This window comes from Microtus pennsylvanicus, chromosome X (genome assembly GCF_037038515.1).
Source record: "Microtus pennsylvanicus isolate mMicPen1 chromosome X, mMicPen1.hap1, whole genome shotgun sequence".
In the NCBI taxonomy this organism is placed as follows: domain Eukaryota; kingdom Metazoa; phylum Chordata; class Mammalia; order Rodentia; family Cricetidae; genus Microtus; species Microtus pennsylvanicus.
The window spans coordinates 87,171,844-87,186,742 of NC_134601.1; the positions used below are offsets into that span (position 1 = coordinate 87,171,844).

General features: G+C 38.1%; 1 protein-coding gene across 4 annotated transcripts in view; it reads right to left on the reverse strand.

Moving 5' to 3' along the window:
- Kif4a (kinesin family member 4A) overlaps positions 1–14,899 on the reverse strand; it is a 122,527-nt gene that overhangs the window by 12,891 nt on the left and 94,737 nt on the right. For all 4 annotated transcript variants that reach the window (XM_075957091.1, XM_075957090.1, XM_075957092.1 and 1 more), the window contains 4 exons: positions 4,237–4,392; positions 4,028–4,128; positions 2,283–2,412; positions 324–494 (listed from right to left, as the gene is read on the reverse strand). In XM_075957091.1, coding sequence (XP_075813206.1) covers positions 324–494; positions 2,283–2,412; positions 4,028–4,128; positions 4,237–4,392 — 558 coding nt within the window. The remainder of the gene's footprint in view (positions 1–323; positions 495–2,282; positions 2,413–4,027; positions 4,129–4,236; positions 4,393–14,899) is intronic.

Genomic DNA, 14,899 nt, shown 5'->3' on the forward strand with positions numbered 1-14,899 from the left:
GGGATCGGAGCCAGTGGCTAGAAAAGTCATTTTTGTTTCAGGTTACTTACTTACAAAATGTGAAAAAGACCACATAGCCTTTTGAAAAAAGCTTCATGTGCCATCACTGTTTGTTTACTTATTTTTTAGATAGTGATAGGGTCTCAATGTAGTCCAGATAGGCTTTGAACTTGAGATGATTCTTCTGCTTTAGCCTCCCAGAGTGCTAGGATTACAGGCATCGGCCACCATGTCAGGCACATTCTACTTTTTAAAATAATGAACCACCAAAGGCAGTGACAGGCCATGCCTTATCATTAACTTCTTATCTTGCTAAAAGTTACCTTTTCCTGGTTCTGTTGCTCCACTTTGATCAGCTCAGCTTTTAACTCTGTCTCCATCTCAGTAAGATGATTTCGCTCTTCAAACAGCATCTTCTGCATGTCAGTACAGCTGGTCTGGCTCTCCTTCAGGCTGCTCTCAAGCTTACTCACCTGGATTTTGGAGGAGACTAGCTGAAAGGATAAGAGAAAGTCATTCTATTTGAAGAATAATCTATCTTTTCCCCCATTCACTAAACAAGAAAGGGTCAGCTTTCTTGAAACAGTTTGAGAAAAGTTCTTCCAAAAAGTCAAAATCCATTCTAATTTTTTACCATGTCAAATAGATTATAATACTGAACTGAAATACTACTATTGGCTTTAAAAGTTTTACTTTTGATGCGTACTGGTGTTTTGACTGCATGTCTGTCTGCACACCATGTACATGCCGGGATCCTGCAGAGGTCTGAAGAGAGGGTGTCAGGTCACCTAGAACTAGAGTTACAGATAGTTGTGAGCTACCACACAGGTGCTAGAAATTGAACCTGGATCCTTTGGAAAAGCAGTCAGTGCTCTTGGGTCACTGAGTCATCTCTCTAGCACCCTAACAGCACTGTTTTATTCCTACGCCATAAACTGATATTTCTACAGAGACAGGGATCTTAGCAGTAGAAGCCACAACTCAAGTCATTTATCTGCTGCTCTGCATGGAGGCAAGAATAGAAACCTAACATGGACAATATCTGACAATTCCAAAATTCTGAAACTCTAAAAAGATCTTAAATCTTAAAGAAGAACTCACAGGACACAGTTTATTGTCAATTCTGTTTCAGAATCTCTGTTCACATGTTCGAACTTGTAGATCTGACAGCTGAAATTGTAGAACTTTCAAGACAAACCTCTTTAGGCAAGACTGGAATGCTGTACTGACCTACTTTTATTTCCACTACTAGTCCAGACAGTGAGCATCATAAATACCAGTACTCATTAGACTAGTCAAGATTCCTTAGTAGACTAAATCTGCTAGCCCAAGATAAAAATGTATAAAGCATAACAATGCTCCAACTTCTGAATTCAGAAACTATATGCTTGTCTTGAGTGATCAATTTTGATTCATTTTCTGGCAGCTTACAACAAAATATATTCAGGATAACGAAGAGGGCTTTTTCTTAAGACGAATCTGTGTATGCCAAAATGACTAAGTTTTCTCCCTGAGACTATGTCTCAAAATTTTAAACATTATCTCAGGTGTTTTTCAAAGTAGTAGTATAATACTTCATGCTTACCAGTAACTTCTTTTTCTATTAACAACAGGTCACATTACTGCATACTTGCTATATGTCAGGCATGATGAGTATCAATTTATGATATTTTTCTAAGTCACTATCCTGTCCTTGTTTCTAACCACCTTTTATCTACCAAACTCTTCAATGTTAGTATCTTGGAGTTTTTACCATGAAAAGTAGCTATAGCACTAAAAAAGTATTCCTTCATTTGTCCATAATAAACAGGAGAGACACAGCAATTCCTTCCTTCTATACTATTTCTTCACATGTTCTTCTTATAATAGAAATAAAATATTATGGGAAGACAAAAAGTGGCAAGTAAAAGGAAAACAAAAATAGTGATCCATCATAGGAGCAGTTCTTAAAAACAAAGGTGGGATCCAGTTTCTTGTACCGAACTCTCAGTTTGGAAGGCAAGAGAAGTAGACGGAGATGGTTTTGCCTTCATAGCATTTTGGCAGCTTAGAATGGCAATAGCTACTACAATGCCTTTGTGTAAAACAGTACTTCATAAATAACAAATGCAGTTCTAAAGGAGTAGCTCATCATGTTTCTAAGTAGGAGGTTTCTTTGCTAGCAGTAAACTTTTGTCTAATAAAAATTAAACTATGAAAAAAAAGAAAAAAAGTGTTCCTTACACTTCAACCTACCCAGCCAGGTCCCCTATAACTGTTATCATTAGGAAGAGTAATTTTACCTCTCCAATTAAATATTTTATGGCACATTTGGCTTCCAGAATTGTGGCAATATTCTCCCAGCGTTTTTTCGGCCTATCTTCGCTTTCAGCATCTAGGAGCTTTTGCTGGAGGTCTGCAATCTGAGCATTCCTTCAGGGAGAGAACAGTGAGATTTATTGTGATCAGCCTCAACAGCAAGAAGAAAGGGAGGAGCTCTGAGAAGAAAATTAAAAGACTCTTATATATGGAGTGATCAGTTAAAAAAAAATAATAAGCCACCTATTCAAAGTTTATGTGGTACCTCCAAACCTATAACAAAAGGAAGTCCAAGGAAATATCAAAGTGGATCTAATTTTATTAAATATTGGTTGAAATAAGTAGAACATATATATGTAGAGGCTTAGAACAATTGATTTTTTTCTACCTTTTATTTATATCTCTGTGTATATGTAGGTGTGGGGTAAGCATATCATGGTATGTGAACTGTTAGTTCTTTGTCTCATTGTTTGTCTCAAAATTTTTTACTATGCCAGGTGGCGGTAGCATATGCCTTTAATCCCAGCACTCAGGAAGCAGAGGCAGGCAGATCTCTGTGAGTTCGAGAACAGCCTGGTCTACAAGAGCTAGTTCCAGGCCAAGCTCCAAAGCTACAGAGAAACCCTGTCTCGAAAAACAAAAACAAAATTTTTTACTTCAGTATATATTCTAATTTTTAACCCTCTGTCAGATGTATAGCTGATAAAGATTTTCCCCCCATTCTATGGGCTGCCTCTACACTGGAATGATGGTGTCCTTTGATATGCAGAAGCTTTTATTTTTCATGAGGTCTCATTTGCTGTCAAAAGTGTGTGCTTCTGGGGCTGGAGAGATGGCTCAGCAGTTAAGAGCATTGCCTGTTCTTCCAAAGGTCCTGAGTTCAATTCCCAGCAACCATATGGTGGCTCACAACCATCTGTAATGAGGTCTGGTGCCCTCTTCTGGACTACAGGCATACATGCAGACAGAATATTGTATACATAATAAATATAATATTAAAAAAAATGTGTGCTTCCTATAAGTTGAAGTGTGTTCACTATTTTCTTCTCTATTGGGTTATGGTCTCAGGTCTGTGATTTATGTGGAGATTTTGGTGTATAAGAGGAAATAATCTAGTTTCATTTTTCTATATGTAGCTAACAAGTTTATATAGTGATATTTTGTTTTAATAAATAAAGCTTGCCTGAAGATCAGAGTGCAAAGCAGCCATACTAGTCAGACATATAGGTCAGGCAGTGGTAGTGCACTCCTTTAATCCCAGTACAACAAAGGAATATAAGGCTGGATAAGACAGAAACTCACTCTCCTTTCAGTCTGAAGATTTTGTAGAGGTAAGAGCTCTCTAGTGGCTGGCTGCCTTGCTTCTCTGATTCTTCAGCTGGAACCCCAATATCTGTCTCTGGGTTTTATTATTGGTGCTACAAGTTTGAACCGCATCATTTCTTAAAGATCCTGTCTTTGTTGCAGTGTGTATTGTTGGTCTCTCTGCCAAAAAGTTTAAGATCCCCAACTTTGCTTCACAAATGTAAAGAGAGAAGAATGACACTTACCTCATAGAGCATCATAGTGACACAGTCCAGAATGGATTTCAAAATTCCATTACTTTCTGTTCGCTATTGTTTTCCCACCATAAAATCTTTTGAAGAGGACAACTCTTGAATGAGTGGGATGGTGGCACCTATTTGGATTCCAGGCATAACATTTTATGCTTCAGCTATAGCCCTATTACCTGAGCTCCAGTTCAGTCTCCCGGCTTTCAATCTTCTTTGCAATACAATCTTCTGCTTCTGAATCTTGACTACGCACTTCATCAAGTGAGAATGTGCGCCTCTGTAAAGACAGTGGGCAAGAAGGTTAAAAGGAAAGAGTACTCCAAAGCAGTGAGGATTTGCTGGAAATTCTATGTGGTTATTGTTAGCATTTTCCCATGACACTTACTCGGAGTTTAGGAGGTGGATTCTCTTCAAATTGTTTTTTTTCTTTGAGCTGTGCCACATCCTGAGCAAGGATCTTTCTATCTTCAAGAAGGTCATTCAGATGCCGTTTGGCTTCCTCAGTACTGACCATAACTTCAATTTCATTTCCAAGCCAATTCTAGAAGAGAAATCAGTGACATGTGAGTTGGGCTAGATATAGTTCATTTGGACTAGAGCCTATGAAACCAGAAGTGAGATTCTTATTTATGTCAATCTCACTAAAACCATTACCTCTCTAAGAACTTTTATCAACAATATCCCCAAAGTCACGAGAGGCTTTCTATAGCAAACTTTTCTCTAGGTATCCTACTACTTCTGTTTACTGTTCCCATAATATTTGTGGGTTTTTTTTGCCATTAACTATCATGTTTAAAGTAGAAGGTGTGTGAGGGGCTGGAGAGATGGCTTTGAAGTTAAGGGCACTTACTGTTCTTTCAGAAGACCCAAGAGTGGTTGCCAGCACTCATGTCAGGCAGCTTACAACTGCCTGTAACTCTAGATCTTGGGATCTAATGCCTTTGGCTTCCCTCAGATACTTGAACTCAGGTACGCACATCCACATGTACATACACACACTTAAATATAATGAAAAAGTTATAAATAAATAAAGATAAAAGGGAGATTAAAAAGAAAATGTAATTAGCTAAATAGACTTTTAGAAACAGTAACCTTGAAGGTTGGATATAGCTTAGTGGTATAGTGGGTGTTCATAGTCAAAATGTTATAAATTTAATCCCCAACACCAAAACAAGAAAAAGAACCCACAAAAGACAGATGAGTTCTTAAAAGAACAAGAGCTGTGTAAGCTCAAACCAGACAAAATCCCAGGAGGTATAAGTGGGCTGAAGTCCTACCCCTAACTGGGGAGCTAGCGACAGCTATCAGGGGATAAAGAGTCAGCTTTCTGTAAGGGTGTGTCCTTGTAGGTAGCCCACACTCCAGTGAATGGTCACACAGCCCAGAGTATTTGGGCAGCACAGATTAGATTGGTGGGTTTAAAAATAAAAACGAGGACATGAAGTTGGTTGGGTAGGGAGGTAGAGGTGGATCTGATGGGAGTTGGGGAGAAAAGGTGAATATGATCAAAATATATTATATAAAATTCTCAAAGAGCTAATAAAATATTATTAAAACAAGCAACCACAACAACCACAAAATCCCGGTTATCATTTCTGTGAACATTTAAGATGATGATTAAGATAAATTATACTAATAGTGATAAAAAGAAAGCTCGAGTGGCTAAATCAGTAGCTGGTTAAGTAGAATTCTTATGTAGGAATACTACCATGGATAAAAAGGCCCATTTCATCAGGAAGAAAATAATTCTCAATACAAAGCACCCAAAACTGTGAAACAAAACTATCTTTAATTCAAACAAAAAGACAATAGAAGCAACAACTTGCTACTTATGAGAAACACACTTAAACAATGCACAATAAGTTAAAATCAATTGGGTCTACAATTACCAGACTAAACACTAATCGAAAGAGAGCTGGGGGGAGGACTACATTAACATTAGAGGTAGATTTTAAAGGCAGGCATGATGGTGCATACCTATAACAATAACACTCAGGAGGCTGAGGTAGAGGATCTTCAGAGTGAGGTCTCAAAGCAAAACAAGAAGCTGGAGAGACAGCTCAGCAGAAGATTCAGGTTCAGGTCCCAGAAGCCACATGGTGGCTCACAACTATCTGTAACGCTAGTTCCATCAGATCTATGCTCTCTTCTGGCCTCCTCAAACATTAGGCACAAATGGGGTGCACATAAAAGAACAGGCAAGCACTCATATACATAAAATAAAGACAAGTATTTTAAAAAGCAAAAAGAAACAAGTAAAAAAGAACAGGTAGATTTTAGAAAAAATATTACCAAGAATAAAGAAGTTATCTTCATAAAATTGAAGATGCTAATTATTTTTTTCTTTCTATTGAGACAAAGTTTTGCTATGTAACACTGGCTGGCCTAGAACTTGGTAGGTAGAACAGGTTGGACCCAAACTTGATATGATTCTCCTGCCTCTGTCTCCCAAGTGCTGGGTTTAGTTTACAGGCATGAATCACCTTGCTTGGTGAAGCCGATATATTCTAAATGTTTGTGCCGGTAATACCAGAACTCCAATGTTCCCAAAGGGCAGCAACATTGCTCCAGATTGTGAAGCATATGAAGTAGAAGTCAGCATTTTTTTTGATATTGTGTTATATGTTTTCACATCCCATCATATCTACCAAATACCTATTTTATTTCTTATACCTATAAAATTATTGTTTTTCATTTTCAGCATTGTATGGAAGAAACTACATTAGATATTAAACACTTAGTAGACATTTTGTTAGATGATTTTGTCCAATTCTAGGTAATATGTATTAGCATACTTAAGGTAGATAGGTCTGAACTATAATACTTAGCAGGTGAGGTGTACTAAGTACATTTGTGACTTAATGTAAGTGTTTTGGGATAGAGCCTCATTATGAGAACCATGCATCCATAAAATAATAAAAAAATTCTACTATGTTTGTAAGATATTAGTCTGTAGTTTCCTTGTAATGTCTGTATCTGGTTTTGGTTATCAGAGAAAACTACTGACAACCTCATAAGTTGAGCAGCAAAAGTAGTCCTTCTGATTCAGTTGTCTAAAAGACTCTGCATAGAATTAATATTATTTCTTCCCTAAAAATTTGAAAGAATTTGGGCTGGGCGTGGTGGTACACACCTTTAATCCCAGCACTTGGGTGGCAAAGCTAGGCAGGTCTCTGTGAGTTCAAGGCCAGCCTAATCTGTTTATCTGTTTAGGGAGTTACAGGTAACCCAGAGATGAGACTCTGTGTGTGTGTGTGTGTGTGTGTGTGTGTGTGTGTGTGTGTGTGTGTGAGAGAGAGAGAGAGAGAGAGAGAGAGAGAGAGAGAGAGAGAGAGAGAGAGAGAGGGAGAGAGAGAGGGAGAGAGAACTAGAAAACCTATCTGGATCTGTAGGGCCATATAGTTGTTTACTTGCTTGCTTTGTTGTGTTATTTATCTATTTATTTATTTAGGCAGGGTCTCTCTGGCTGTCTTGGAGCTCTATATGTAAACTAGGCTGTCCCCTTGAACTCAGAGATCTGCTGGGATTAAAGGTGTGCATTAGCACACCTGTGTTTTAAATTTTTTTTTATTGATCAAGATTTTCATAGCTGGGCAGTAGTGGCCCATACCTTTAACGTGGGAGGCAGAGGCAGGTTGATTTCTGTGAATGAGGCAAGCCTGGTCTACATAGTGAGCTCCAGGAAGCCAAACCTACATAGTACAACTGTCTTGGAAAGATAAAACTTTTCATATATGACTAACTTAAGGCCACCCTCTACTTCTTCTCTTATTCCCATCACCAGAAAGGAAATTAACCAAATTCAACTTCAAAATTGGATTGCAAGGGCTAGGGAGGTGACTCAGTGGTTAGATCTCTTGCCACAGAAATATGAAAACTGGAGTTTAGATTCCCAGCATCTATTTAAAAGTCAAGGGATGGGGGCATGGTAGCCTGCCTGTAAGTCCAGCACCTGGGAGTCAGAAACAGGATACCCATGCCTTCACAAGGTCCACCCCCCACTTATGCAAACCTGCATATACACATACTAAACACACAAAAACTTGGTGTAGGAGGCTCTTCTCTTCATGTGTTGCTTTCATTGGTTAATGAGTAAAGAAACTGCTTTGGGTCTGATAGGACAGAACTTAGGTAGGCGGGATAGACAGAACTGAATGCTGGGAAGGAGGGCAGAGTGAGAAACACCATGATCTTCTGCCTGAGATGGATACTGGTTAGAATCTTGCTGGTAAGCCACAGTCAGGTGGCGATACACAGATGAATAGAAATGGGTTAAATTAAGACCTAAGAATTAGCAAATAAGAAACTAGAGCTAATGGCCAAGCAGTGTTTTAATGAATACAGTTTCTGTGTGGTTATTTCAGGTGTAAGCTAGTTGGGTGGCTAGAATCTTCCCAGTAAGCGCATCTAGCTGTGCTACATAGAATATTAGAAATGGGCTAGTCCAGGTGCGAGAGTTAGCCTAGAAGAGGCTAGATAGAAATGGGCCAAGCAGTGATTAAAAGAATACAGTGTCCCTGTAATTATTTCGGGGCATAAGCTAGCCAAGCAGGCAGCGGGGGTGCTGGGGACGCAGCCCCACCACCCTTATTACTACAAATGGCGCCCATGTGGACAACTGTATCCACTGAAAGCCTGAGAAAGCTTGGAAAAGAATAGAGTAAAGCATGTTTCTTGTGGCAATTTCTTGGGTCTGCTCTGCTTGCTAGAGGCAAGCAAGCTCTCTCATCTAAGAGAGGCTTCCTGACTCAGCTTTAGCTGCAAAACCCTGCAGCTCATTAAGAGGTCCTGCCACGAAACACTTAAACGGTATTGACGAAAACCTGAACGCATGTTTTTCAGTTTTCAGCCGTAGCAGGAAAAAAGCTGCGCCGTTTAAAAATGCTGCGCTGTTTGAAAATGCTTGCTTTCTGGCTGTCCTGCCAGGGCAAACTCTGACTGTTTGAGGCAGGAGGGCCAACTACAGAGAGAGGACTTGTGTGTTTTCTGTGGACATAATGCTGCAACTTACTTGCTGGCAGAAACCTTGAAATGCCTTAGAATTATGGCATTAAACATGGCTACAGCCAGTACCTCAGCCACGAGGTTGGAAAGCTAAGGAATGGACTGGATATAGCTGGCAAAGCCACGGCTTTAGTCCTACTGATATTGCTTGGTAAATTAAAGACTCATGTGGTCAGAAAAAGAGAGATATACACTAAAGAGAGATTCAAAGACAAAGTAAATTTTTAAATGGTTTACAATGTATTAAAAATATATGCAAACTAAAAGTTAAAGTTCTTAAAGTAAAAAACAAAACAAAAAAAAGGAAGAGAGTTGTTGTGTATGGTAGTACACACCTTTAATTCCAACACTTGGAAGGAAGAGGGAGAATGACCTCTGTGACTTCAAGGTGCGGTAGCACACACCTTTAATCCCAATGCCTGGAAGGCAGAGACAGGCCAATCTCTGAGAGTTCAAGGACAGCCTGGTCTACAGACTTATTCTAGGTCAAAGATACAGAGAACCTGTCTCAAAAAGCAAAAAGTTAAAAGTAAAAATAAACGAAATAGAGGTTAAAACAAAGCTGTACAAAGATGGAAAATAGACATAGAATTTTGATACTGTCTGTTATTATGCTCTCTTTGAATTGTTTAAATGCTGAGGAAGGAGCAAAAGCTGCTAAAAGATATTTATTTATAAATGCTGCTGAACTAATCCAACATAGATATTTTGATGCCTTGACTTTAAAATTTGGATCTAAGGACATGATGCTTTGGAAAGGAGTTTCTTATTTTGTTTTCACAGAGGATGAGACCCTGTTCATTTCTTCTATTCCGATTTGGTATGATGGACCACGCCCTCCTAAAGGGTTCAGAAAATTACTTCACTCAACTGCCAACTGAGATAAACCTGGCACACAGGTTACACCCTAAATGATCTGATTAACAGCGCCCCCATTCAGCAGGAAGCAGTTTGGAGAGAAAAAACTGCGCCCATGTTCCCAAATATGGTTTATAAATGTTCTTTTACATTTAAAGGGGGATATGATATAGATATGAATAATTTGCATTAGTATAGATTTTGCTTTATTGATAGAGATTTAAGGTCAATTTTGTTATATGTATATGTATTTCTGATCTTTATTAAGGTATTGTGATTGTGTAGTTCATTTAAAAATGTAATGTATATAGGTAGTTAATAGATAATCATAATAGTCAAGTTTGTAGTCACGTTAGTTAAGATTTTCTAGATATGCATAGATATATTTTAGATAGGCATTTTTCATATTTTCAAAGATTATAGAATATGGCATTATAAAAGTTTTAATAACTTAGGGTTTTTCATGACAATGAGACACTCTGCTCCTGGCAGCACCAATCTACTTCAAGAAGAAGATGGGCATCGAAGAGGATCCTTATGGAGTTTGATAGCCATTTGGGCAAGAAACTGCTCTTGCCTGGACTATTGCATAAACTGGACACAGAGAACCCACAGAGAGAGGACTACTGAACTTGCCTAAAGGTGAGATGATCTTTCGGGGTTCCTGATTCATGAAAGAGTCTGTGAGACATTCTTCAGGACAAGCAGATAGTGATTGCCTTTGAAATTTCCTGCTTTATGGAAATGTCTGCTGGAAACTATGGGCCTGTAGGCCGAAGATGGATGCCCCAACGGTACAGAGGAATTTTGGGTGACTGTACAGGCAGCAAGATGTCTCTGTCATTTCTAGAGTTTTAAAAGTTGCTTTTTTCTTGTTTGCTTAGGTAGTATTGTATCTTTCTGGAGTCTTTGATGGAGTTAAGAATAGTCAGTTATAGTTATAGTTTTCCTTAGTTATGATAAAGATTATTGTAACTTTTACTTTATAACTGTTTTGTTATATGTAATTTTGCTATGTTAAAGTTAAAGCCTTTTTTTCTGTTTAAACCGAAAAAGGGGAAATGATGGAGGAAGGTCATTGGTTAAATAAAAAGAAACTGCTTGGCCCTCATTGGTTAGAAGATAGGTGGGAGGAGTAAACAGAACAGAACGCTGGGAGGAAGAGGAAGTGAGCTCAGACTCCACAGCTCTCCACTCGGGAGCAGACGCCTCAGAGAGACGCCATGATCCCAGGCAGACGCACGTGATGAAGCTCCGACCCAGGATGGACATAGGCTAGAATCTTCCCAGTAAGCGCACCTAGGGGCGCTACACAGATGATCAGAAATGGGCCAAGCAGTAATTAAATGAATACAGTTTGTGTGTTGTTATTTCGGGCATAAGCTAGCCAGGCGGCTGGGGTGTTGGGGACGCAGCCCCGCCGCTCCTATTACTACAGGCAGGGACAAACAAAGGGGCCCTCTCTCCTTACAACAAAAATTGATCTCAGGTTGTTCAGGTTATTATATGCATCTTCTTCAATAAACTTCTGTAGTTTGTATGTTTCAGAGAAATTGTTTATTTCAGTCAAACTCTCAAAGTAGGCATTTAGCACATTCCTTTTTAATCTTCATTACAGTATATAAAATATACAGTGATATAATTTATGAAATTTCTATTAATTACATTTTGTTTTCTACCTTTTTTTGATCAGGAAATCCAGAGGCCTATGAAAGAACCAACTCTTCCTTTCTTCCTCAACCAACTCCTTCTTACAGACGGCTAACTTGGAAAAAATTGATGCTTATATATATTTTACCATAAACATATTTTTTGTTTGACATAACACTTTTCGAAATAGAGTGCTATTATGCAGCCTAGGCTTACTTTTATTTTGTGATCCTCCTGCCTTGATCCCCAAAATTCTAGCACCATAGGTATGAACTATCAAAATTAGTAATAATTTTTACAAAGCTCATTAATTAATTTTTACTCTGGTCTTTATTACTTCCTTATTTCTGCTTAGTTTGTATTTAATTTTACTTTCTTAGTTTCTTCAAGGAAGAAGTTGATATCAATGACTTGCATTCATTTTTATCTAACATAGGTACATAGGGCTAGAAAAGTTTTCCTTTAAAAGCAATGTATTTTCATTCAATTCAAGATAAATTCTAAAAGTTTGGGTTAATTTTCTCTTTGATGGTGGGTTATTTAGAAGCATATCACTTAGTTTCTAAGTACCTGGGGAGTTTTTCAAATATAGTACATGTAACTCAGGCGCGCTTCAAACTGTAGTGAGGCTGGTCTTGAACTTCTGATCCTCCTGCCTCTACCTATGGGGATATTGAGGTGACAAGCATGTACCACCATGCTGTTTTTCAAGTATCTTTTTGATATCCATTTCTAGTTTAATTCCATCATGGTAAAAAAAAAACATACTGCACAAGACTTAAACCATCTTAAGTCATTCAGAGCACACTAAAATTTATTTTATGGCTCAGAATCTTAGTAGGTTTTCTCTATGAAATTATGATGTATCCCATTTCTTAGGTGTGCCAAAGTGAAAGGTAATGCTTATGCAGAAATTTGCATGTGAACTTTCTAGTAGTAGTTTAATTCATGTAATGGCTTATTTTAGGTTCTGATTTGATTGGATTAAGGGATACCTAAAGAACAAGTAAAGTCATTTCTCTGAGTATATCTGTCAGGGTGTTTTCAGGGGAGAATAGCAATTGAGAAGGTGGACTGATTCGAGAAAATTCATCATCAATGTGGGTGGCTACCATGCACAACAGGCCAGAGTAGCAGATAGAAGAAAACTGACAGGCAGGGAGGGCAAATCCTCTAACTTTCTTGGAGTTGGGGCATGAGAGCTCCAAGTACTTTGATCTTTGGACTCCAGGACTTAATTCAACACCCCCAGATTCTCAAGCCTTTGCCCTGTGACTTACAGTTATACAACTAGTCTCCTATCATAGACTCAAGTGTGGTATGGTATCCTGAATCTCCAGCATGCAGATGAACTACTATGGGACATTTAGCCCTCTCTAACTATGAGAGCCATTTCTCCTCATAAATCTCTAATGTCTATTGGTTCTGTCGCTCTGAAAAACCCAATATAATCCAAAATTGTTATTTAGGTGTGGCAGTTCATAGCTATACTTCCAGCACTCTAGAAGCGGAAGCAAGAAGAGTGCTACAAGTTAGACTAGCCATCCTGGGCTACACAAGCAATCCAGGCCAGCCTTTGCCTAAAAAAAGTTAAAAGCACTTAACAATTGATTGGATAAACAAACCATAGTAAATCCATATACTGGAATAGGACTTATACACAAAAATTGAGATGACTCAATCTTAAATACCTCACATTAAAATAAGCCATATTTGGGCTGGAGAGATGGTTCAGCAGAAACGAGCACTGGCTATTCTTTCAGAGGACCCAGGTTGAATTCCCAGCACCCACATGACAGCTCACAACTGTACAACTCCAGTTCCAGGGGAGCTGATACATTCACACCAATGCACATAAAATGAAGTTAAATAAAAAAGTAACTTAAAAAAAGAACCCATATTTTATGCTTGTAATTATAAGACCAACACAAAGGAGAGCTAACTATGATCTAGATCAGTGTATGGGAGGTGCTCATCAGTAGAGTACCTACCCAGCATGCACAAGGCCTTGGTTTTAATACTTAGCACTTACTAAACTACCCAATAAAACATGCGTATGCGCGTGCACGCGTACACACACACGCGTACACACACACACACACATACACTTTATGTCAATTATGCTTTAATAAAATAAACTCGGTAAGAAAAGTAATGTCATTTTATATCCTAATAGCTAAAATAATCAAGCCATGAGATTATTTTGATAATAAAGGGAAAACTGAAAAAAATGAAATCAATTTTTAATAAAAAATTAGTTTTAGGTATATGGGTATTTTGCCTGAATGTATGTATGTGTACCACATGTGTTCCTGGTACTGGATGGGTAAGAAGAGGATGTCTGATCCTTTGGGACTGGAGTTACAGATGGTTTTAAGCTTCTATGTGGGTTCTGGGAACTGATTCTGGGTCCTCTAGAAGAGCCAGTGCTTGCAACCACAGAGTCACCTCTCCAGCCCCCTCATTTTGTAAAATCCTTAGTATTCTTACATATTAGCTATAAATTTTATGCAATCCTAATCAAACTCGTAGCAGACTTGACAGAAACTTAAAACCAATTCTAAAATTCAGATAGAAATGCGAAGGACCCAGTTTTCTCAAACAAAAAAAGAAAAAGAAAAAAGAATAATGAAATTATGAGGACTTATACTATCTGATGTTTTGGAAATTCAGGAATAGCATTTAAGACATTTTGGTAGTAGCATAAATATGTAGATCAATGTAATGGAATCTACAAATAGATATACAGACATGTAATTCTTACAGAAGTATCATGCCAAAATGAACCATATGCCTATATGTAATGATTAAAATTACACATTTCAAAAAGAATATTTAGGAGAAAATCTTCACAAACATGAGTTTATTAATGATGTCAAGTAAAACATGGAAACTATGAATCATAAAAGAATCAATAAATTGGATAACATCAATTAAAAGCCTATGTTGGGCATGGTGGTGCGTGCCTGTAATTCCAGAAATTAGTGGTGAAAGATTACACGATCTGAAGAGAAACCAAGAGCATAATCCTAGCACCCAGGAGGTGGAAGCAGGAGGATCAGGAGCTCAAGTTCATCCTCAGCTATACAGTGAGTTTGAGGTCAGCCAGGAACACACATGGTCCTGTCTCAACAAAGATAAGTTTTGGTATTCCAACAATTCTATTTAAAAATGAAAAAAGCAAGTCAGGGCCTAAGAGAAAATAATATAAAACAGAGGTCATCTATTGGATATATCCAAGTTACAGAAAGAATTCAAAGTTTATAATAAGAAAAACAAAATCCAGTCAAACAGTGGGGAAAATATTTGGATACTTCACAGAATAAACATATTCAAAAAAGTAGGCTGGGTGTGGTGGCTCACACCTTTAATCTCAGCTCTCAGGAGGCAAAGGCAGGTAGATCTCTATGAATTTGAGGACAGTGTGATCTACACAATGAGTTCTGGGACAGCCAGGGCTATGCAGAGACCTTGTCTCAAAAAAAAAAAAAAACAAAAAAACAACCAAACAAAAAACAAAAAGCAAGTAGACACAT